Source organism: Xiphias gladius, chromosome 10 (assembly GCF_016859285.1).
Source record: "Xiphias gladius isolate SHS-SW01 ecotype Sanya breed wild chromosome 10, ASM1685928v1, whole genome shotgun sequence".
NCBI lineage: Eukaryota > Metazoa > Chordata > Actinopteri > Istiophoriformes > Xiphiidae > Xiphias > Xiphias gladius.
This window is the reverse complement of record NC_053409.1, coordinates 6,398,993-6,425,878: the sequence shown is the minus strand read 5'-3', so window position 1 is coordinate 6,425,878 and position 26,886 is coordinate 6,398,993. Positions and strand designations below refer to the sequence as shown.

The 26,886-nt window shown below is 38.0% G+C and overlaps 1 protein-coding gene across 1 annotated transcript in view; it reads right to left on the bottom strand.

Annotated features, from left to right (window-relative positions):
• Positions 1-26,886, bottom strand: part of alk (ALK receptor tyrosine kinase) — a 322,063-nt gene that overhangs the window by 104,181 nt on the left and 190,996 nt on the right. The window contains exon 4 of the mRNA XM_040136347.1: positions 23,327-23,531. Within this exon, the coding sequence (XP_039992281.1) occupies positions 23,327-23,531 (205 nt within the window). The remainder of the gene's footprint in view (positions 1-23,326; positions 23,532-26,886) is intronic.

Genomic DNA, 26,886 nt, shown 5'->3' with positions numbered 1-26,886 from the left:
AATGTCCAAAGTTACTGAACGACTACAACAAAACATTATTTAATATAGTGAAATAAAACAATACAGACATAAAATGTATGCTTGACACAATTATTGCCACCCTTATGATAAATTTAAATTAGTTCCTCAAAAAAAATAAAAAAAACAAATAAGACTCACCTGTGCTTAGTTTTCAGTGTTCACATGACCTGAATTAACCAATGAATGGAGGTTTTACTGCATAAAACGGGGCTGATTTTTTCCAGTTTCTATTTCACAATGGCAAAGACAAGAGAATTATCTGAGAGCATCAGAAATGCCATTATCAAAAAACGTAACAATTGCCAAGGCTACAAGGCAATTGCCAAAATCCCTGTTTCGACAGTTTGTAATGTTATCAAGAAGTTTCACAGTCATAAAACTCTTGAGATGCTTCAAGGACATGGTACTAAGAAGAAACTCAGTGAGAGAAGTCTGAGAAGGTTGATGCAGATTGTGGAAAAAATACCAGGCAAGACATCAAAAGAGCCTCAGGCTGAGCTGGAGAAATCTGGAGTGGTGGTTTAGCCCATACAATACACCACACACTAAACCAAGTAGAGCTCCAGGGCGAAGGCCAGGGAGGACCCCACTAATGAAAGAAAGGCAGAAAAAGGCAAGACTAATGTTTGCAAAAACTTACATAGATAAGAGACAGTCTTTCTGGAATAATGCTCTATGGACAGATGAAAACGAAGTAGAGCTCTTTGGGAATGCAGTGCACCAGTTTGTTTATAGGCAATGAAATTAAGCCCATAAGGAAAAGAACGCCCTACCTACAGTAAAACAAGGTGGAGGTTCTATCATGCTGTGGGGCTGCTTTGCTGCCTCTGGTACTGGAGGCACTGAATGTATCAAAGGAATGATGAAATCAGAAGATTACTGAGGCACTTTAGAGAGAAATGTGTTACCCAATGTCAGAAAACTGGGTTTGAGGCAAAGGTCTTGGGTCCAGCAGCACAAAAGAATGATTGTAAAGGAAAAGATGGACTGATTTAAACTGGCCAGCAATGAGTTCTGACCTAAATCCCACTGAAACCCTTTGGAGAGAGCTGAAATCTGCCATTGCAAAAAGGACTCCTGCAAACTTAAAAGAGCTTGAACACATAGCAATGGTGGAGTGCTAGAAACTACCAGCAGACATGTGCAAGAATCTTCTAGATGGTTACAACAATGTTTAGAGGCTGTCATTGTTGGCAGTGGCTCTGCAACCGAATGTTACTGAAGGGTGCCAATAATTGAATCTGGGATTTCTTTTGTGTTTGTATTTTTTCACTATTATGAAAGTTGTTTTTTTTTCTTATTTTGTTCAGTAACCTTGGACATTTTATTAAATATTCTGATTATACAAAATTGGTTAATTTATTTGTAAAGGCATTTTAAATTCTCTGCTCAAAATTCTGGGGTGCCAATAATTTCAGCCATCACTGTAGTGTAGTACTTCTAAATTTCTTATGACAACCTAGAACCTTAATATAATTTACGTAACTTTGAACTTATAGCAGATCCACACACTGCATACAGAACATCTCAACAGCATGTGAGAAATATTACCAATGACTTACACTAGGAAATATGTGAGCAAGAAAGGGGCGAAAGTCATTGATGTTACAGACTCACCTTGACAAGAAGGCAATCCTTTCACACAGAGACACACACAGCAATGCACCAATACACAAACCAGTTCCTGTGAGTCGGTATGTCTCAACTGAGGGAATACAGCTGGAATGTGTTAATAATAGTGGAGATCAAGGGCCCATTCATCCTCCAAAACCATTTGCCATATCCAGTCAAAGTTGTGAGTCACATTCAAGTATTGCAGATTGCCAGAGGTCATGCACTAGTCATTGCACTGAGAATTCCCTCCGTGTTATGTTATTGAATATATCCATGATAAAGGCCTTGCTAACCTATGGTTGACCTGCTGAAGAAAATGTATCAGTTCATAATACATGGAAAAGACATTTTTATTCTCTAACATTACTTACATACTTTGTGTGTATCCTGACAAGAAATACTTGACTGCCAAGAAGTCGCATCTACTGTAACTGTACTTTGTACTCTTGCCTCTGTTATTAAACAATTGCTACAAATGGCCTCCATCAAGAAAAGAATTGGCCCCTTATTACAGCAACTTTATCAGACGTTGCATTCCCCTTTTTCATCCATCCCCTTATCGTCTATGCAAGAGTCTCTGTTTTACATTCTTGGTGTTAGAGAACTTACATTCTATGCTCAAGTACACTTCTCCACATGCATGTAATTCAACTTCTGTTTAATTTCCAAGTTTTTTTTTTCAATATCTGGTTGTTAATAACATTGTTTACTTCTAACTGTGAGGAAAATGGTCTTATTTAGTACACAAGAACCTGATCAGGTGTGACTAAACATTCATATGACATAGCTGGGTTAGTGCTCCTGCCTCACATGAAATGCAATAGTTCTGATAATATTGCCTCATAGGAACAATCACAGAATCAGTATAACATTTAGAATAATCCTTTTCACTTCTCCTACCAATCCCTCAAAGTAGTAACATCTATAATGAAGAATAGGAAGCCAATAATAATGTGGGGAAGGTAAAACCCTGCAAAAATTTGATGAAGATAAGCATGAAAAACTCCTGGAGCAGTGTTCCTGATGGGATGCTAGTCAATAATGATATATTACTTCAACAGTGTCCGTCTGTAGTTTTCATAAAATATAAACAAAATCAGAGTACAATACCTGTGCATGTATTGTATAGTTAAATACTCAATATCAAACTTTCACTCAAAAACTTTTGAAATATGTAGGACACATAATTGTACTTTAAGCAAATATTAGCACACTGACTACAGAAAAAAGGGAAGTTGCTGAAGTTTTTCTAATCTATGATTTATTTAGTTATTTGGACTTCCAGGCATTTACATATATGTTTTGTAGCTGTTTGAGCTTTAGAGGTTTCTGCTGTATTTTTTTTTAATCCACTCACATGTCAACCCTAGTAAAGGCAGGAAATAAAAGGTAGAGAAAGAATCTGATTCTTCTGGGGGGGACTTTTATGGTGAAGAAATAATCGTTAAAGTCATTGTTTAATGGTTCATGTAAAAGTACTTAGAATAATTATGATGGAAGTTTATTATTACATTTCGATTATGAATTCTAAGGCCATGCTAAGTCACACTAGCAATGGCCATTGGCTGATTACGGTAATTTATTTATGTATTTAAATATAATAATAATAACATTTCGTTTCTTGTATCAAATATTTTAAATAATTAATTGTTTAATCATTTAATTTTGTACCATTTTGGTACAATTTCATGACAGTTTTTGTAGATATATATACAACATCTTAGATGAACCAGGCCTGCCTTTCTGTTATACTTATTACTTACATATTACCTGTGTAGGGGCTATCACAGTAATTTTGTGTTATATTTGTTACTCTCAGTTTCACTCATGCACATTATGCTCATGCAAAAAGCTCATGCTTGTTTTTCACACATCATGCTTTCACACAACTCATAAAAACTCATGTTAAATGATTTATAACTGATGTGAAATAAACACTAAAAAGAATCCACTGTTAAATCCCTGTGTAAATTTTACTTTCTGCTCATGTCAGCTGTATAAGGTTTTATATACTATTCAAACAGGATTTTTACCTCTACTCCTTTCTGATTTGTAACCTCAAGGCATATTGAAAAAAACTGCTTGTGACCAATTCTAGGCCTATAAACATATCCATTTATATGAAGGATAACAATATGAGCATGTAAAACCATGAATCTATCTGATTAATGAACGGTTCTTCTGAGGAAACTAGGGCGCATCGCATAGAATCAATAGAAAACTTTCTAGATATTGTCCTTGCAGATACTACATCTTAATCTTTTCCACATCACAATTAATGGGAGTGCAGTAGCAAAGATCTGCTGACCTTGCAGGGGGACTGTTTTTCTGTGTTTAAAGATAGCCGACTAGCAAAAGTGCTTGTGGCAGCTTGACCTTTTGAATCGGACCGATGCTTGAAACAGTTTCACCTCTGATGATCCCAGGCATGCCTCACTGCCTGAATACTGAGCAAGCTTCAAAAGAGCACTTGATGAGTTACAAAGGCATCTGCCAAGGGAGTGATCCAGACGCCAAATATTGCTCAGAGGACAGGTGCGTCTTCTTCGCAGAGGCAGTGTGTAACTAAACAGAGCAATGACAAAGCGAGTGTTAATGGAGAGGAAACACCATCAATGAACACAGTGGGTAGAAATAGGGGATGGAGGAACAGCATGGTTGTGTGAGGCGTAATGTGGCTCTCTTGAAATAAAGTTCACCAGGGAAGGAAAAATGTATGTTCACAGAGGTGCAACTGTTGCTAAGTTTTAACAGCTGTGAGACAGGTCCCTTGCCATTTCACAAAACACTGGGCTTCCTTTAGCCAGATTTGACAAGGGAGCATGGTCAAAATGCAGAGAGCATTACTGCTTTGAAAGAAGTCTGTGTGTGAAGACTCCAAAAAGATTGACCTTAAAATGGTAGGCTACTAGGGTGGTGGATGAGAAATATAGCTGCAACCTTTTCGTAAATGGTGCATTGTTTGTGATCCCAAAGGAATCTTCAGACTCTCTGGACTACACAAATGAAGATTGAAAGCTCTTTTAGTTCAATAAAGAATGAGGAGAAGAAGATTCAGATTTTCCTGCTGGGGTCTGCAGCTGAGGCTTTTGGGTGACCAGAATTGGCTCCACATGATGAAAAAGGTCGCAGGTAGGTGTGTGCAAATTGCACATGATGAGGTTCCCGTCTCTTGAAAAGTCTCCGTCAGAGGTGTTACACATCCCCCTAAATCTAATTGAGGTAGCCACAAAGACAACTCTGACAACAACAGTATTTACTGTATGAGTCATTATGTGTCAGAGGCTGCAGTAAGGTCCATTTATCTTGTGCTAGGCAGAAGCTTACACTGATATTTAGACTCCTTGCTTCAAATCAACTTAATCTTGTTTCAGATCCTGTGGTTACAGAGAAAGCTAGTTATTCCACTATGTTTATTCCCATCTGCCGGATGGAATGAAGGAGAAGCTTCTTGTGAAGTTGCAACACTGATTCACATCCCGACAGTGTTAAGAAAAGGAAAAATATATATTCGCTTCGTTTCAAGCTTCTTCTTAAGGATTGATCCTGCTAGCAAGGGTCAGACTTTGTTTTTAGACCAGTCCTTTTGAGGGTAGTATGCATCAACAGCCAAAGGTAAATACCAGTGTGACTCAAGTATTTTCAGGAGGATAACAGGTGAATTCGTGATGAAACCTAGTTTCTGCAGGGTTGCTTTTTCACAGCAATTTTGTCTCAAGGCCCTCTCAAATCCCTGTAATTTCTTTTAGGAAGGAATTAGTCTGAATCATGTTTTATTTATATCATTTAACTATTTACTTTTGGCTTTACAATTATATTAGTAAAATGTTATTTGTTATATGTGCTGTAATACTTCTAAACAACACCACAGTGACGTGACCTGCGCTGACAACCTGGTTTTCATATGATCCATTGCAATAAGTTCTAGGTTGTTAATAAAATATTCTTAAATTTAGTAAGATAAACGACACAATACAGCAGAAAGTACGAAGACCAGAATACTTCGCAAAATCCTCTTTAAAGAAACAAAAAACATGCTTTAAAGATTAATTTGGTTTCTTCGGAACCTATGTACTCACATCATGTGTTCTCTCTTCATATATTATTTTCTATACCTACTTTGTTATTGAATTTCATCTGACATTTGACAGAGCAAATACAACCAGCTGTTTCCTAGGCGAAGTTATCAGCTAACAGCTGCCGGTCCACACAAAGAAAAGAACACAAAGAAAATTGGCTTCAGCATTGGCAGTGGCTGATATGTTCATGATTTAACAGGCAAATGCATTCTTGTTTTCCTCCACACCTTTCCCTGTAGTTATCAGGGGGAATTCTTGTAATAAATTGTGCTATCAAAGGAGTTGCCATGCTTTCATCTTCACTAAAATAGGCCCCTGGGGCTGATAGGTGATGGAGGGTTAACGCAAACACAAGGGGAGGTCTGTGAGTGTACATAGTGGGGGTGGATAATTGTGGTGAAGAGGGCAATAGGATACTGAGGAGACGATACAGCAGGGACGGAGGGAGGGCTTATTCAAGGGCCACGTGGGAAAAAGGAACAGCATGGTTTTTTAATAGAACCAGTGTGAACCTCTCATGTTATCACTGCTTTTACAGACTTTGCTATTGATGGTCACATTGGAAGCACAGAAATGAGCCCCTGGTCTTATCAGAAGAAAATAGAAGCAAAAATATGAAAAACTCCATAGGTCGTTTAACAGACCTTTGGATCAATAATACTCAAAGAATCATATTTCTTTCTTGTGCAAAAAAAATTCCCTCTGCTGTACAGTAAATAAGAAAGTTAATCCATTTCACAAGATGATTCTCCACTCCACTCCTATTGACCCAAACAAAGATGGAAACCACAACAAATAGGTGCTGACTCGTTGGGTTGATGAAAACAGCGACTTAATTTTTCTGTGATTCAAATGCAATCATTAATACAATGATGATACAAATGTAAAACCTATGATTGCCCCGGATAAACTGATTCTTTTTTTCTTCGTAACAAGGTATGAGCACATTCTCTGGTTTGTATTTGTGGCCAACCCCAAGTTCAGACATCAGATGGCCTTTCAGTCTTGCTATTTTCATCTGTCACCATTCCTGTGAAAATTTGGTTTTATTGCGCAGTTGACATCAAAGAAACACAAAAGTGGAATGATCTTTCTTCAATCAGACATCTGAATTACTCCTATGACAACAAGCTTAGGGGTGACTCTGGAAATGTGCATTAATGAGCGGGAAATGACCCTGAGGCAGAAAGTTCTTTTTTGTCAACGTCTAGGAAAAAGACTGGACTATAGGGACTGAACTATAGGGAAACTGAGGGTCTTCTCAGACTGTTTGGCTACTGGAACAAAAGAAACACTCAAACTGGGTGACACACAGGGGGCAGGGAGTGAGAGATTGGGGGTTTGTCTGAAACACATCATGCTCCTGTGTGTACCCCATGTAATTTATTTAATCATTTACCTTAATAACTTTACATGTACAAATAGATTTTTTTAATTGCTTTGCTTCTGTTAAGAAAACAACAGGAATGGCATCAAAAATAATCGAGAACTTCTACCATAGAGATCCATCCTCCAGCAGGATCGTGTGATGTCACTACCTTCAATTTCCTGCCTATACAGAAAGTGAATATGCTTATAAAAGGCAGAATAATTACATATATTCTAGACCAGCATTTTTCCTCTTTTTCAGTCTGAATATAAAATACAAGTAAAAGGTAACTAAATTGAAAAATATGCCATGAATATTTTTTATTTACACTTTACAGTTTTTAAAGGTACGTGACAGGTAGGTTGTTCCAAGCATCTTGGAGAACTTGCCACAGTTCTTTTGTGGATTCAGGCCGTCTCAGTGTCTCCTGTCTCTTCACGTAATCCGAGACTGACTCCATGATATTGAGATCAGGGCTCTGTGGGGGCCAGACCATCTGTTGCAGGATTCCTTGTTCTTCGTTGCTTGGAAGGTAACTTTTTATGACTCTGGGTGTACGTTTGAGTTTGTTATCATGCTGAAGAATGACTTTGGGACCGATCAAACGCCTCCCTGATGGTAATGCGTGATGGATAAGAAAATAAAACATCAAGTGCCTAAAACTTTTGTAAAGGGCTGTATAGCCTGGATATTTCAATAAATGTTGCATGAAAGCATGATAGCAAATATTTTATTATCTTATTCATTATTACAAACGCATTGATTTGAAGTGTGGTTTCTAGTGTTCCATCTAATAATTCATCTGATATGAAATAAAAAATGACAGATCACTATCATTAAATGTAGACTGCATTGGAATGGCAGCATATTTTATACACTAAATTACAATAGGCTGAAAAATTACCAAGCCTGATCACATTTGGACTTTTGACAGATGTGTTTGATCAGGAGAACTCTTGCAAACAATTATGAAAATGTAACAAACTCGGTAAGGTAAATGCTACCAGGACAGCCTAATACACTGTGTTCCTATTCTGAAGCATGGTGTCAGTCAGCTCTGGTTATGACTGTGCCTGCTCTAGCATTCTCAAAAATGCTCAGATTTTTACCTGCCGTCTCCTGTTTATACTTTCATCTGATGTGCTTCTTTGAATGATAAAATATCCTTTCTCCTAGATGGAGGTGTTTGTTGTACAGAATGCTGCAATACCTTTTCTTTCAGTTTTGAGAAAGTTTCTAGCATACACACACTTCTGTTTTGTGGTTTATTCTGTTATGTTGACTGGCTCCTATTATATATTCCATGCTCATGACTCAATTATTTTATCATTTGCAAAATCAGTGAGCTCTCTCATTGACCTGAGCTGGCAATTCTTTTTCTCCACAGGAAAAGTGATTGTTTGACAGTGATCCGATCTGTTACTGTTAAGTCCTTGGATAGTTGTCATAGTAATCCATAAGACACATGAAGACACCTGATTCACTCATTCATTCATATATTGCTGTAGTTATTTGAATGACGCCCATGTTAGTTGTGTGGTGCCTCCCCAGCCTGGTCTCACCAGATGAATATGTATGAATAACGCACCAATTTCCTTACGCCATTTTGCATGTTATCACTATGGAGTTTCTGCTTTTTGCATGTCATTTTCACGCTGGCCTTCACTGCAATGAGATGAACTGTATGTGTACATCATTATAATCCACAAGCACATCCTACTGTATAGCCAGAACGATAGGGAGGGAGAACCATGAAAGCTCTACAGCATGTCAACCAATTGCATCACTTCATTCTGTGCTTCCTTCTATCTGGTTTCTCTGTGAAACTAAATCTAGTCTCTTCTCATCATGCCTGTGTTCCATTATCAACCTTGTCCCTTAAAATGTGTCACAGCAACACAGCGTGCTTTACTTCAAAACTAAATGCTGTTTCTGTTGTTTTGAGGCAGTCAAACCATGCCATTTCCTATGATGTCAAAGAGGAGTTACAGAGTGCTCAGCGCAGCCCACTGATTGAGGCTAATTCTTGTAACGGAGCACTGATGAGCAGCTGGATACTTTTATGCACTATTAATTACCGAAGGGCTATTACGTATCAGGGCCTTTTCTGGAATTGCTGATTCCAAGTACTCCATTAAAATAACTGCAATTTTAAAACCCTCAAACGACAGAAAATACTTTGGAGAAAAAGGGCCCAGGGTAAAACTTTCAAAAGTTAAATGTTTATGCCCCAGAAGAATGCATACATCTGACAAGAATAATATAAAATGTAATGCTTCGACTAGTTATGTCAGTTTTCTTGTAGACAAAGTGCCAAGACAATATGAATGTCTGTGGGCAGGTGTTTTAGCAACCTATCATTGCGATATGGTGGAATTGTTAAACTGGTTTTATTATCACGTAACTGTTGCTTCAGCATAACATCTGGACTTGATAGAAAAAAGGTCACATTTGTCTTATGGAACCAAAACGGCCATGTGAGAGCTTGGAAGTAAACAAACAGCCTGCCAACTCTTCAACCACAAAGCCAAAAAGTGCCAGACTGTCCAACCTAGTTCCCTATGCCAAGCCTCTACAGTATGTTGTATAATAAACAATTTAGCCTGAGGGCATGTTCAAACAGAAACAACCAACCTCATACTTATGCTTTAAGTTAAAAAAAAATAAAATAAAGCAGGATGTGTTAGCGTGCAACAAATTTCTATATGGTTTGTATCAATTACCATTTCGGATTAAACATGGATACATTATCTTCTGTTACGGGAATTACTTACTGGAAGTTAGATGCTGGCAGTAATTGCCTCGCCTTGTTTTATCCCTGACTGTGCTGGTAGAAAAAAGAGGCAAATTTAAGCCATACAACACTGAGAGACATTACTATTGTCATATCATACAGAGAGATGCTGTCCTCCCAGTTTAACATTTACACTACTAACATTATACCTTTTAAAAACCTTTCAACTTTATGTAAAAATGAGGACAAAAAAGTGAAGTGTTTTAGGTCTTTCTCTAGATTTTCACAATATTTATACAACCTACACAGTAACCTTCTTTGAATGGCCAGACTGAGAATCAGGGACAATAATAGTAATAAAGAAGTCTGACTGCTGGTTTATTTGGGCTTTAGAGAGCTCATTAAAGACACAAAGCCTCTGTGAGGATGAGTTGTCTGAACTTTGCTTTGATTTTGTGAACACTAGCAGCTCAGAAAACCATGTTTCATAATCATAAGTCCCCCTTCAGATTTTGTGCCTGTGAAATATTTAAACAGAATGTGCTCCCCAAGTTTATGTCCCTGCCACATTCTTCTCTTGTATGTTTGTATAGTGTATCATTTTGTCTACATGGCTTGAGACGCAATGAGATACCCTTGAGAGAAGCATGCTTTCTCTTGGTGTCATCATTTTGAGCAGAACGGCTCCCACTATTTCTCATGTACTTGTCTAGACAAGTGCATGAGAACTATTTTCTACCAAAGCACAACCATCACAGTTTTTGATGAAAACTGTCCATAGTGAGGTCTCTGGGGTATCTATTTCTGAGAATACAAGTTGCTGTAACACTTTATTTATTTATGAATTTTTTATGCTTTGAGGAGCACATACAAAATACCATTTACTGTAACTATGGTTGTGACAGACCTAAATAAAACTGGAACTGTCTGCAAGAATACATAACACTCTGACCCCTTAAAACTACGCATCACTTCACATATGTCCTTAGGAGAGAGTAATTTAGCCATTCTAACTTCTAAAGTTTCCAGTTCACCATGCAGAATGCTGATTATGAGTTTTCATCTGAATTTGTAACAAATTAAAGGTATTTTTCCATCAGAGCACAAATGATTAGAAATAAGAATTTGTCAGATTTACCTGTAAACATTTATTTTGTACTACCAAGATTCTACCATGCTCACTATGACAGTTTTAACATGCCGATGACTTCCATGTTTGCTATATTAAATTAGTGTGTGAGCATGCTAACATTTGCTAAGTAGCACTAAGGACAGAGCGGAGCTGATGCTGATGGAAATGGATAGTTGTTAAGGGCTTCACAGCAACATTTTCTAACTGTGAATTAATTTTAAACTATTTTTATGGTTCTATATGACACTTATCCTTATCTGACATCAAAAGTTATTTTCAAAGCTATACATAAAAAAGAATCATGTGCTGAAAATAAGGAAAGATGTTACATTTAAAGGCCCATCCCACGTGCCTTCTACCGCCCAGCTTCCCATAATGTCATCTATGATGTATGAGTTTGACTGGTAGTGAATGTTGTCACCAAATGATATCTATTCCCTTTCTGTTAGAGACTGTGTCATTCCATTTTAACTGGGACATGTCATCGGCATGCTAAAAGAAGAACTACTTCAAAGTATAATAGCTCAAAGAATAATTAGTTGACACTTATCACTTTGATCCATTTGTACAGATCTAATCTGGCACAGAAATGAATGAGATCCATGTACAAGGATGGCTGGTGTCACTTGTATCTACTATAATAACCTCAGGTACTGGAATATCAGATTAGATCACTATTTGATCCCTTCACTTTGTTCAAAGTCAGTTGGAGGGAAACTGAGCACATGTGCACAGATTTGCGGAACTATAGAATTAGTTTCATCAAGGCTGAGGCTCACAGTGAAAATCCAAATGGTAATGCTGAAAACACCAGCTTAGGAAAAGTCTGAGTTGCATCTGTTTAAAAGCCAAGACTTTTATATCCAACAGACACAACCTCATGTAAATCATTTGCATAATATTTTACAAGAGTGTTTTGCAGGAGAAGAAATAATGAATGTACAGTGAGGAGTCTGTGATTTTTTTCATACATTTGAAAATTTTGCAATTGTCTTTCACTTTCTCAAATAATCATGATGAATAAAAAAGGACAAACAGAAAACCCCTGCTTGCTGCTTATCACTTTCTTTCAGTTCTTTAATTTCTTTGTCAAATCTTTACGGTGAGGCCTGTCTGCATTCTATCCATCATCATAGCTGGAAACATTAGATAGAGTGTAAAATCACTTTATATGGTTTGCATATGGAAGGAATAGAAGACAAGATAGTCAAACAGATTAGTTTTTACTTTTTCAATTAAATGGGAGCCTTCACAACAACACACTGGACCTGTGGATCCTTGCAATTTTGTTGTTATCATAGACACTTTCTTGTGTATGCTCTACCATACTGGCACTCACTTAAAAATGGTCAGTTTCCATTTTAATTGAACGAAAATCCACAGTTAATTCCCAAGCAATTGTATAGCTTAAACCATGTACATTGATTTTGGTGAATATGGGAGTTCGAAAGAGCTTTTGCAGCTGCAGGAGAGGAGTGGGCAACATGGATGCCAGAGGCCATGTAGTGGAGGAGCAATTGATTGCTTGGAGATAATGAACATACTGTATGTGTGAGTGCAGCTCAAGTGGCAACTACTTATGGGGAAGTAACCTTCAGGAAGAGGGGACCATAACAACCATCTGTTTCTCTTCCAGATATGAGCTGGTGTGAGACTATCAGTGGAAGCATGCCTTAACTGTGAGCAGTGACAGCTGTGCATCTAGTTTGGTCATGGGATTTGAACAACATGTTCATCAAATTTACCCACAAATATAAAATTCTTTGAGCAGAAGGGCTCCATGAAAATCACAAATTCACAGACACTTTCTTTACTTGAGATTGCACATTCTAGAAATGCCAACAGGCTATCAATTGAAGGTGATAACTGAAATCAAAACTGGCCATTTAGCATACAGGATTTTGACAATTCGGGAACATTATTTGTGCAGTAGGTCTTGGAAAACTTTAAGAGAAACATCTTAAAAGTTTTGATTTTATTTTCAAAAAACTCTGAATGAGTTCAGGCTTTCTGTTGTTAACTGTGGTAGAATTTCCAAGTTCCACAGAGAGATCATTAGGCAGAATGTTACAGCATGAAACAAGATGAAACTAATAAATTGATGTGAATGAACTTTGCCCCATATCTGGATGAAAAACAGAAGACATTTTATATATGAGAAGAAATAGAAGAAACAGTACATCATTTCTATTTTTACAAGGAATCACAAGTAGTACAGACAAAAATTCATGATTCATACAAAAGCAATAAAATAAATAACAACAATCAAAAACACTATGCACTGTATTTTTATAGTTACTTTACTGTAGTTAGATTGGATAGATGACCTGATTGTCCTGCACAGCCTCTGTCTTTTGGGACCCCAGTCCCATCCTGTAAACGCAGGTTTTGAAGGTTCTGAAAGGCGACCTCTTATCTCCTCTGAGGCACCTCAATGACAAAAGTGCCATTCTACCAGATAGTAATGCTGACTGGAAGATGGCCTGATTGGAGAAGATTATACATCTGGAATGAGCCAACAAACCTGGAGATCAGACTCCTGACGGACAGCTGCAGGAAAAGGCGGCTTACTGGTGCTCAGGCTGTTGAACAGGACATCTGTTCTCTGGCTGCCAGCCAAAACCTGTGTGTTTCACAGTTTGGTGCACGGGGCAATAAAGGCTGGTTTTCACTGCTGTGCTTCCATGCATGGAGATTTATCCTCAGCTGATTGTCTTTCATTTTTATGCACTCCATGATGTGTATGCAATGAATGAATGATTGAATGAATAAATGTACACTATGCTCTCAGTGAATAAATAAATAATTGTTGTCAATTATCATTTCTTGGTTCATCATTCTTCAACTAACAGATCAAAATAAATAAAAAACGCTCTTGTTTCTCCAGTTGTCCCTCCACAGATGGATGCAGTCATGTAAAATTCCTTTAAATGTAAAGACCAGGTATATATGAAAATTACTGTGATACCTGTGTCACTGTTCTTCCAGACCAATGAATTAGTCAGCTAAAGAATACAGAAAGATGAAGAAGAAGCGTAAGAAGCTTGAGATCTTCACCTGGCGGGTTTCATGAGTTATGCACAGCAGATAAAGAAATGCATTGGACCAGGTGAATGAACTATGACATGTACTGTTGGCACATTGGATCAAACTCAAGTCAGTTCTGAGCACAAACACCATGACTGTCAGAAAACTAAGATTGCCAGCTCACCTTAAACTAACCATTTGGCCAATAGTTTCTTACCATGACATAGTTATGGTGTGCACACTAAATGTGACACAGGCAAGTCCCGCAAAACAAACTTCAAAAAATGTGGGTCATGATCGCAACACATCACTCTCTCGCAAAAATACCAACAAAAAATGACTATATTTTTCAATTGTCAAACTTTTATGCCCAAATAAAAAAGTTTACGCAGGCCCCTATTATCTATAATAGGCCCCCATTTTCTCTGAAATATTCAATCCCCAATTCTTAAAACATATCTTGACAGAGCCTATCTAAGGACTGCTGCAGTTTGTGTGATGAGAAATTCAAACATCTATTAAAATTTCGTAGTGTCTGAAATGGCTCAAAGACTGCATCACATTGCCTCTTTGACAAACTCAAACTTATCAAGCTATGTACTCAGCTATGAGCTCAAACTGGCTCTAATATAGGCATTTGGTTTCAGATCTCCCATCTCTCATCATCTAGGACACTTAGACTTGACCTAAAGGTGCATCACAAGAACAGACATGGTTAACCTCTATAATCTGAAAGAAAGTTACAACCAGATGCATGAAAGTTAGCAACAGATGCATGTTAACATTTTTTTTATTTATGCAGGTTTAGTACTTGCTTGTTAGCTAGTATCCGGCTAACCATTACTGATACATTTATCTAATAGATCTAGTAGAAGCTTCCAGGGTCAATTCTTACATACAGTACACTTAAATACTATAATATATAACATAACATTGGAAACATATTCAACGATTCATACTATCTGAATAATATACTATTCAGATTATATATTATTTTTTTCATATTTCTGACATTTTACATTTGAATGAATTCCCAGTTTCATCTGACCTGCGTAATGACACCTAAATGGCTACAAGAGGATTTTTGACATATTGTGACCACAACACCTTTATTGAGCTTTGTATTTCTAGTTGAGTGCCACTTCAGTTTGACACTTGACTAATGGCCCCCTGGTTAGATGCCTAGAAGCTACAGGTAAACTATTCAATATTTCTGAGGCAAAATGCTTTTAAAATGCTGGCCATTTAGTCATTGTCAAAAAGATGTCAAAATATTAAATGTACGTACTACACCGATCAGCCACAACATAAAAGGTTTTAATGTCATGGCTGATTGGTGTATACTAGAATATTGACAAAAGTCCCTCATGTCTCCAGTCCACAGGCTACAGTGCAATTTTTCAGCTAGTTACTGGAATGTAGAAATAAAGTCAGATTCTTTCTCTCAATTCACCTGTTTGTCGAGGTTGCTCAGCATTAAATGCAGATAGACTACTTCCTTCCACATGAAAAAAATATTGTTTTTAACTTCTGACATTAATAATGTGAGGAATTGTGCTGAAAGATTTAATTTGAACTATTTCATTAGATTTCACTAAACCACAGGGTTCAGCTAGCCAGAATGAATTTGGATTTCCACTAAAGCTGTTGCATTTTATCTACAGCTATGATGAAAGACGAAAAAAATGGCGATATAACAAAAAAAGATAAAATGAGACCTTTAAAAAAAAATCAGTTACTTTAAGTTCCAGTATCTAGAAAACAAAGATGTTACTGTCTTTTGATTTTTTTTTTGGAAGAACTTAATCTATATTCTTTTACAGCAAAGAGTCAAATGAGGAGAGATGAGCACTGTTGAAAAGACAACAAGACACTGAGCAATAGCAAGCGAGGACCAAGTCTGCAGAAGTTGTGGATTTGTTTGCATACTGTAGGCATGTATACATTTTTTATTTTCTTTTGCAAGGATTTAGTTCAGACAAGTCAACCGAGTGATTTCAGTGTTCTCAATACTCTGTTGCATGTGACTGCCTATCCCTGGGCTGTTTTGTTTTGGGTACAGGGTAATACTTTTTTTCTTGACTTAGCTAAACTCTAGGTTGCTACATAAAGCTATAAAAAGCTACCAACTTTTCTGCTGTAGGATGGGAAAACATCATAAGACACAAGAGTATCTCCAATGAAATCATTCTACATATGAAATTGTAAATAAAAACTTAATGGTTACTGGTCAAAGCTCTTGTCCTGGTTTTTATGTTTAAATATGACACCTTTAATCACACCACTGTCGCACTACATTCTTAGCCATTTGCGACACTTTACAAAGAAAAATGGCAGCAGTATCATTTTCATACAAACCAGACTATTGCCGAGGTAAATGTTAGCTCTGTTTGCACTGGAAGAACAGTGTCATCTTCCTCTCTTGTACTTAAAATCATTTTGACCTTTGTGATCTGAAGTAATACAGTAAGATTCTGGTGAAATGTAACCAATGTGAAATTCAGAGCTCACAGGTCCTTTTTCCACTGGCTTTGTTTACGGTAATTACAGCAATGTCTCAAAATTAATGATTGACTGATATATATTTTCTACATTTTTAATAGGGTTATATTTGACATTTTTTTCTGTCTGAGCAACTGCCATCTTTTTAAAGTGAGGTAAAAGGGGGAGAGTGGGAATAACAACCTGAGTACTTTATGTAACCTGTCTGTGGAGAAGAAGGGGAGAAGATAAAGAAAGAATGTGGATAAGAGGGGAGGATTATGGGGTATGCGAGCTGAAAACGACAGGATGTAACTCACTTGTGGCTCAAATTTTTCATTTCTGAATCTTTTTATGAAGTCCCATAGGGAGATGGGATCAAAACACTACAGAGACAACATAGTAATGTTTTGTTCAGACAGAGAAAAATATATGTGTGTGTCTGTACCTCATTGGAAACCCAATAAATAGGTAAAAAATATACAGCACAATATTTGCTATGTGGCTGTGTGTAATTATATGGAATATAATTCTATTGATTTCAATGTAATATTTATATAACATTTAATGTACTGTACGTGATGACAAGATTTGGCATTCTCTTATTTTTCTACCTAAATTTTCTGTCCTGTAGTCATGACTAATGTTTATAGCGGGTATTCCTGAGGAATCTCTAATATTCAGAGCGTAACTTGGTGTCATAGACAGGCACTGAAACACCACGACACTGCTGCAGCGGTGCTCAATTCGCGCTCAACATTCCAAACTATTGTAGTTCTTTTGTATTCTCTTTCCTGTGTCAATTTGCTTGAAAAGTTTTCCCGTGGAATACTGTCTAATACTGACAAAATAGCAGGCTTGGAGACAAAAAAATGTATTAGTCAATGAAATTAATGCTGCTTCTTTTTCTGGAAAAGGCAGCATTATTAAAAGGCTGGTATAAAAGGCAGCAAGAACAGTGGTGTGTCAGTGGTGCCGGATCCTGTAAGGAGTCTCATTTGCATTTGAAATGGCAGAATAGCAAACAAAGCTACTGGGGAACTAGAGAAAGACAGAGACAGAGAGTATGTCAAGAAATAAAAATGTAACCCCTTTAGATTCCCTATTAGCCACTGTGCCGGAGCATTCACCTACAATGCACAACTTCTTCTCTTTTATATGCTATGGCAGCATTTGTGTCCCTATTTATTATAGGTCATATGACTAAATAATCTGTAACTAGTAAGTGCATACTTTGCAAATTGCACTGATGTGGCAAAGAAAATGTATCACTATAAAAGTTGATCTTAAACTCTTTTTAGATTTGTCAAATAATACAAAATGGTCTTTGCAGACACTGTGGCTCAAGTTCTTTTTAATTTAATTAAGAAGACTACAGAAACAAAACAAACACACAAGGGGTTCAAGTTTTGCAAAACAGCACATTAAAACATTGAAAGAGTGTGATTTCCTTTTCATTTAAATATGAAAAAAATGAACACATTTAGTATATACAGTACTACTATGCAAACCAATCTAGAAAAACACTGCATAATATTAAAGACCTGAAATGCAGAAGGCAAAGAGATCATATTTGGATCCAGACTTCAATGTCAAGGCTTCTTAACTCCGTCCAGACAGCCCCTATCTTTCGGTTGAATAGATTACTGTATAAGCTGTCTGATAAGTAAAACCTATAGCCCAAACATACAATTCTTACAGAGCAAGGCCACCCTCAAATTCTGCTGGGACCCTTCCTTCCAGTACATTTTGAAAAATGCAACATAGGAGTGGTGAATTAACATCCATATGAGGCATGGTCTTCTGGCTAGGTAATGATGCACAGGTGAGGGGACACAGGGGACACTGACTGACCACCGTGGTCAGTCAGTGTCCCCATGGATTGTGATGTGCGTGTCATCAGAGCTAATTGGACTCTCTGTTTCTCATCTGCAAAGAAACAGAGACTGTCAAGGCACCGCCAGAGTCCAGCGGTGCCTTGACAGTCACTAAAAATGTTAATGTCTCTTTGACAGAGTCAGTGTATGAGTACCAATGTTGTTGCTGAGCCTTATTTTTTGAAGTAGATTCATCTACCAGTACATATGTGATTAACTGTTGACAAGATGACACCAGCTGTTTTTTTTTAAGCGCTCAAAAATGTTTTTCTGGGGGGTATAGTTACTCTTTAAGGTTGTAGAGCACTAAAGCCAACAATTTAACCTGTAACCAGAGAAGAGCATCCTCAGCAAAAGCAGCTGAAGTTAAATTTTGGATGGGATATCTGTTGAGACTTGAGAAAAAAAGGCACGTCTACCAGCACATCACACACCATATGGCACATTTGAGCTCCTTCCCTGTCCTGGAGACATGATGCACAACAGTATTAGCCAAAAAGCTGAAATTTATAGTTCAAAAACTGCCTTCGTCTCTTCTCCAAACAATCTCTAGCAATTGCAGCTTTCCTAATGGCAGCGCTCCCACATCCAGAGCTATGAGGATCCCGTCAGCCCCAGCCCTGCGGCGACCATGGTGAGAGATCTGGAGGTCAGATCTGGCGAGCACTAAGTGGAAGAGCTGAGGCATTGTAAAGGCCTGCCAGGGATGAATGCACTGTTTCGCCAATGAGAGGGCCTCGAGACGACCCATCAGTCTGCATCTAGTTTAGCTCCACTTATTGAAGGACCCACAAAACATAGCTTTCAGAGACTCTATAGGACTTGAACATGCGACTAGTGAGAGTTAGAAACATCTTTCTTATTCCAGAATGCTCAATACACGGTTTATATTGATTTCTTCATTTTAATTTAGAAGTTAAGTAATGCAGCAGTTGGCAGTAATTCAACTTGCTAATTGTATCTACTGTGAATACACAGACGAATATGATGTCCGTGTTCAGGCTGCTTTTTATTTCATTAATGGGGATGGTAAATTGAATAATTAAGTTAGTGGGAAGAATAATCCCTTTTACTTGCAGAGTTTACAGCTGGTTCAATATGAAAAAAAAAAAAAAAATGCAGCCCATTTTTATTTTTTATTCGAGCCAACTTTCTCCATTTTGTGGGACAACTTTCATCATGACCGTGACAGTTAAAATGAAATCTTTTAATTGTCCATGTATATACAGACTGTATCTACTATAAAGTCTTATTTTGGTAAATGCTTTTATACTTTTTAAACAAAGATTGAGAAGATTTTACTGCATACTGTACTGCTGGGCAAATCATGTTTAGTTAATTTCTTTGCAACGGCAGGATTTAGTGTTGCTCATTTAATTCCTTTTCTCATACACTAGGGCTGAACTTACTTTAATATGCAGGCATAATGTCGAAGAGACTGTGCAGTGCAAATCACATTATATTATATATCACTTGCCATAATGTTCCCACTGTATGTAAAAACTTTTTTTCAACACTTGCCTCCTTTGATGCTTCCTTCACCCGCTTTACACAAGCGATCAGTTTTAAGCTGATACTGCTCTAATGTCGTGCTTTAAGTGACATCCAACACATTCCACACTAATACATGATAGCATTTGTCACACTGGGTGGTTCTGACACCTATACTCCTTGCACTGAGCCTTACATAAATGGACTTTGCAATTTGGTGCACAGAATATTAATGTAAAGAAAATGAATGCCAATTGTATGTAGGTGTGCATGCTCATACATGTATTGTGTAGATGCCCAAATGTGTGTGACTGACAAGGTGTGAGATAATACTGATAATACTATAAAAAACGTTAAAAGAGGGAGAGACAGCTTTTGTGCAATGAGATGTGGCAGTAGTGTAGTGTCTTACCTATGATTTCAGCCACCTCATCCACAAAACAAGACTGCCCTGATAATTTACCACTGCTAGGTACAATCATGGTACACACTCTGACCCATCACAAACATGCATGTGCAAAGACCATACACACAGCCAAGCACAAAGTACTGGCAGACATACACACGTTCATAGTCTTGCAGCCCTCCCTCTCTCTCGTCCTGTCTCTCTTACAGTGCTGACCGAGACACTTGGGATGCTGACATTCATTGTGAGAGCTGATGCTTTTTGATGAGTCAAGTCCTTCGCCGGCTGCGTTTAGAGGTCCTCATTATGCTTCCCTCAGGTACTGTTCGACACTGTATGATGACATCTGAGGCAGGGGCTCGAGGGAAGGTGTAATAAAAAGCTGACCCCAAAATTATACTTGCATAGTGGTGAGAAGACAGACTCTCCCTCTATAGCAGGACTTTAATCGGTACCATTTGTGATATGGTTTACTTAATTCACTTGGTTAAACCATTTTGACTTGTTCCCTTAAAAGTCAGGTTGAAATGAATGAATGATTGATATGTTTAATGGACCAAACTTGAGCTCCTTGTTGCATCACCACTGGCATTCTATCAAAGTGACATTCTTCCACAGGCTACTTGTTAAAGTTTGATGTTTTGGTCTTGAAATAAGAGCAGATCAGTAGTATCTGGTTTATATTCACAAGTATCCAGTACAGGCTTGGTAAGGTGAAACGCTAGACTTTCACGGTAGGTTACAGTCTTGAGCTGTTTAAAATATTTCAACTTTTTTTCAACAATATTTTTAACTTTTATATCACCCTATGTACACTGTTATTGTTTTCATGGGGGTTTCAAAGCAAGTGCTCACTCCGATGACGGAGAGGGTTTCTTGATTAAGATTTTGGTAAAGAAACAATTTAGACAATGATAACTTCACTGTTGAGAAGAATCAATAGAGAGAATAAATGGTTAACTACTGCAAGACTGTATGGGCATCTTCTGAATAGCGCCTAGCTATTCCCACTTCTGTGAGAACATACTTGTGATATCATTTGGTCTTGGTTTTCTTCCGGCTTGCTGTCTGTGCGTCAACCTATTAACCATATTAATACAAAGTTTAACTAAAAATTATGTTTTTAACCCGTAAATTAAAAAGGCACATAGACCCACAGCTTATTTCTTTATTTGAAATGTTTTTTTTGTTTGTTTTGCAACATTTATCTACTGCTTATTTTGAACAAAGCTTAATAAGTTTTTGTCGACCTTCAAATAAGGCGGACCTAGTTTAATGACCAATATGTAGAGGGATGTTTTGTTTCCCTCTTGGCTAACCCAGTGCTAAATGCCCCGACTATTGAATTGGGCAGACGTGTCAAAACACAGCATTAAAATTCAAAGGCAAGGGCAAAGGCTGGCAATTAGTAAGATGACTGACTCTTACAATGTTCAGGGGTGGCTCTTCTTGCTTTTGTTTTTGCCCTCTCTTTTCATGATATGAGTGTCCTCCCATCAGAGTAGAAATGTGAGAAGTTTGGCTGAGGGAGTCTCCAAATGGCAGAGAAGGTGTGGGTGGATGGCAGCCTCTGACTACAAATGAGAGCACACAGACGCACAGGCTAATCTGTCACACACGAAATGCGTGCGTCCCCGCAATAGTCCCTAAAGAAGACACATCAGTGTGACACAGATACACACACACACACACACACACACACACACACACACACACACACACATAGTGTTTCCACACATTCACTCCCCCACACAGACAGCTACAGAGACAGGGGAGATTAATAAAAAGCATGACATTCATATGATTCCAATGCCTTGTAGAGATTACGCACACAAGCATCATGAAACATGTTCCCAGCCGCGCACTCAGGGTTCCTCTTTTTATTTTTACTTCCTACCTGCTAAAACCTAAAGTACAGCTATGCTAATAAAGGCGGAGGTACAGCCACCCATGGATATTAAGTTTTTAGAGGAGAAGCTTTTGAACTGAGTATTTTCCTGACCGCCTGTGAGACACAGATCTCAGTAAAGCCTCCTGTGAAAAGGCACAATGACAGGAGCATATACCTGGTGTTCATTAAGGATTAGACACAGGAAGGTTATACTGTGTGAGTGCATTAATTCCTGATTGGTTGCTAGCTGCTGCAAAAGCAAATTGCACGTGTTTTACACAACCTATCTCCCCTTCTTACCCAGCCAGCTCTCTCTTCATCTTAGACAATCTCCATATTAAAAGGTTTTCAATGAGGGTGTCATAATTTGATTCAGCTGAATGTTTTCTACCTCTACCTCTAAAGGAACACATTTATACAGGCTTGGGAACTCGGAGTTTACCATGAAGGGCTTAGCTGGCAGGCAAGTATGCACGTATACACCATTCGAACTCAGTTATACCCTGTTTACACTAGAATTATGACGTACATGCAGGTTTTTTAAAATGTGGGTAAACCTGCAAAAAAAAAAGGCAATTGGCTCTTGTCCCATTGCCAGTAGATAAGTTTGCATCTCTGTTTTTTTTCTGGTGTGTCAAGTTCAACATCACAAACGCATCGGAAAATGGGGTTACTAAACAGTAGAGACCGGCCATTGGACGCTGTTGACTAGGTTACAGCGGAATCAGGAGAAGATCTCTCACCTCGCTGTCTTGCCAATGTTGCATTTTGCAGTGTTGCATATAAAGAACAAAATCGTTGTTGCACACAGCTCCCATAGACTGTAAGAAACAACAATTGTTACTGGCTATTTAAATGCCAACATCCGGGCAAAAATTAGCATGTCCAACTGGGTGTCACGTTTCCATCACTGCTGATCAGAGCTGGAGCCGATAAGTACCTGTGACTACTGCAGGGTCATTTGACATGGAAATTATTCCCGACTGTATCCTATCACACTGAAGACAAAAGCCAGATGATAGTGGGTGTTACTGTGTTTTTTTTGTCCAGTGTGAAATAGGCTTTACATTTGAACAGTCATTATGCACTAAGGATGCAAAAAAATCTGTTTTGGGATTCAAGTTCATATCCACTATTTACACAGCAATGAGAAATTAACGCTAACTCTCCCAATCTACTGTATATATATAAGAAAAGTGCTTACCCTGTGATGCGTGGGAGGGTGTCAGTAGAGAAGAGGGCTAGGGGCGGTTTGTCCCGCTCTATAAGCCATATTGTGTATTGCCCACTTTGCTTGGGGTGGAGGAACATGGCCATGTCCAGGCTACAGGGACCTTGTCCCCCCCACAGCCAAGGACTCAGTACCCAGGGCCCCCCATAGGCTGAATTGTTCACCCAGAAGAATTGACCTGAAGAAGAGAGGAAAACAAAGAACTGTAGAACACAAATCAGTGCCATAAACAAGATGTACTAGTAAGAAACAGAGGAGATTAGGTTTAGGGACTCATTGATCTTGCTAATAAGCAGATCAGCAGTATGAGCAAAGCCTCAAAATTATGAGAAATTATAATTTCATGAACATGTTGTGCTGTTATAGTATGTACAGGGGCCAGATGAGTGATGGGCTATGTTTTTAAAATGGTTTTGAAGCAAATGACTGAGAGTAACACTTGATGAAAATGCACGAAATAAAGCTGCTTTGAAAAAGAACAGTCAATGACATTCCTTGCACCAAAAAAAAGCAGGGTAGCGGGTGAAAAATCAAAGTACATTTTTTTTCTAGCTTTGATATGAAGTCCCATTTCAATTTCAAACCTATTGCGCTCATTCAAGCAGGAAGTTCATCAGAAGCTGAAAGCTGTGTGTGTGTGTGTATGTGTGTGTGTTTGTGTGTGTGTGTGTGTGTGTGTGTGTGTGTGTGTGTGTGTGTGTGTGTGTGTGTGTGTTGGGGGGGGGGTCTCGACTTGAAAAGAGGAAAATTCGTTTTTAATGTGCTCAGTTAAGAAAAGTAGTCCTTATGAGGGGAAGCTCAAAAAAATGCAAAGGAAAAATGTGGCAGAATAATTGATTTTCTATCATTCTAAGGAACCATTCAAGGTGAGCTTGTTGTGATGTTGCCGTTTATTTTGTTTGTCAGTATAGGGGTCCGGTGGAATGCCTGCTGCTGCAGTTACAATTGTAGAAATAAGTCAGGAAATATTTTTTAATACAGGGTTGATGCATTTCTTTTCTTTCCCTTTTTAGTTTGTTTCCATTTCCAGGCTGCACTCTTGCCTCTGGATAATGGCAATACCAGCTTCCCGAGGGTCAGATTGCATTAAAATGTGTCTCCTTGTCTATGTCAGCTGTTGCATTCAAACAGCTTTTTGCCATGAGTTGTCTATGCAATTTAAATGTTGTTGCTTTGGTAGTATGTTATTCGGGATGTTTGGCAGGGTGAGAATGTCATTAAATCTGGGTCTGTTATTCAGTCTTGAATAACAACGACAAGTATCACTATGTATACTGTATACTGTATATCTAGTATATACTGTATAATATGACTAATTAGACATGGCCCAGCCTGTTTCCACGCATAAAGTCAAATTTGATTTAATTGAGCAACATTATTTCCTATGTTTCTTAACTGTCTTGCAGTTCTAAAATGTTTTAATAGCTCCAAGGGTAAAATTTAAAGCAACTAAACTTAGCATTCAATATGGAATAAAACAGCCATTAGCCATTAAACCGTGTCTTTACTCACACCTTTTTCTAAACTTGTTACTCCTTCCCTGATATCCAGTGCTTTCCCTTATCCCTTGAGGTTGTTGAAAAACTGGAGAATTTGGCGGCCTTCAACTGGGATACTCCAGTTAAGCCTTGTTTGCTTTCTCTTCCACATTTGCATGCTCCTTACACAGAGGATCCAGACAATTTGGCGTGGATGGTCTAAGTACTTACAACACGTTTGCAGGCAATGTGGACTGCACACATTTTCTGCACACCCAGCAGCGTTTTGATATAAAGGTTTTAAAGCTCGATCTGGAAGCTCTTTGGTCCTGAAGACAGACTATTAACTCTTGTTTCCCAGTCCAAACGAGATGAAGAAATACCTTTTTGTGAGCAATTATTGGCTGGGTACAAATTATAAAGCCAAACTGCGAAGGAAAGACTGTAATTCCATTAGAAGAATTCTGCCTCAGCTTCACCTGTGCATACTGCTGCCTAACAGAGCTTGATGCTCTCATTTACTGCATCACAAGGCCTCGTTCAACTAACTGTCTGCCTCAATCTACATAGTGCAACATGATCATTGGTGGAGTTTTAAGCTGTATAGAAAGAGATGATCACTCAACAGCCTACATTTAAACCAACTCTGTGTTAAAAAAAAAAAGATATGGAAAATGCCGCTGTTAATGACACATTGAAAGACAAGATTAGTTTCTTCAACACGTGCCTTTAATGATGACCTGTTAAGATCCGTTGGAAGTATGTACATCCAATAATCCATTCTATATCATTTTAGACACCAGGACTTAATACTCTGTCAAAAATATATCTTTCCTTAACAGTTCTTTTTAGTGGAAGAGATGGAAATCCATTACGTAATTCTGTTGCTGGAAGGAAATTGGAAGGAGTTTTTTTTTTTCTTTAAACCGTACCTGTTATTGGACTTTTTAGGAGGCAATTTTTCATTTATCTGTGTAGGTCAGACTTAGTATATTCAACAGTGTTAAAATGGTACGTGATTACTGACCCTCTGAGGGGGAAAACAAGTCTCAAAAAGCAGAAACAGAAACATTTCAATCAAAAGTGATAGCTATATTCTGTATCATTGAATCATGCTGGTAAACACTTTTCTTGCTCTCTCTGTGGTTGCAGATTCAATCAAGTGAGGCTCTTATTGACATAGCATACCAAATCAGCCCAACTGTTGGTGAAAGCAGAATTCCCTCAGATAATAAAATTGCTGCTAAAAGCCTGAGAGAAAGAGGAAAACAAACATTTGAAATTGTATTCTCTACCAAATCCTCTTATAGCATACTGCATTTACACAGGGCCAGCACAAGGCTTTTGGGGACCTAACACTTTAGCTTCCTCACATTTTAATTTACAACCCATTCATTGGTGCAACTTAGTGACAGCCTCCTCTTTATAGAGATGGCGTAAAAGTATGTTCTGCATGCTGATAAAGAGCTTTCTTGTGATCGTGTTTGTTGTTGGTTTCTGCTTTAAAAGGATTTATTTTCAGCCCCAGTGATTTGGATTTTAAAATCAAAGATTAAGGGGGGTTGAAGACAACACATAACCACCTTAATCATGCTTCTTCCTTTCAAGCTCTTTGGGGAAAGAAGAAGCTATAGCAGGAGCACTGTCCTAGCTATATATAAACCAAATGAAATAGTTAAAAGACGTACCTCTTTACTGAGTAATTAAAAAAAAAGAAAGAATACTGTATATCAGTATAACAAACCACTTTACCTCCAGTTATTTTCAAAGGCAGCAGGCCAGGTGGTTGCTGTCGCCTACCAATTAGTTATGGTGAAGACAGTTTCCCCATAGTGGATCAATGTAAAATCAATACCTAAAATTTGGTATTTTACAGCCCCTAACATCTGTACAAAAAAATTGTCAAAAAAGTTGCCAGTTGCCTCATATAGTAGTAGTACTAAAAGATGTCCCATCCTGCTGTGAGACAGCACAGGTAAACCTACTATTGAACAGTGGTTGTAGTTTTTATAGGGTTTGCGATTTAATGTTACACCAAATCGCGTTGAAGTTGTG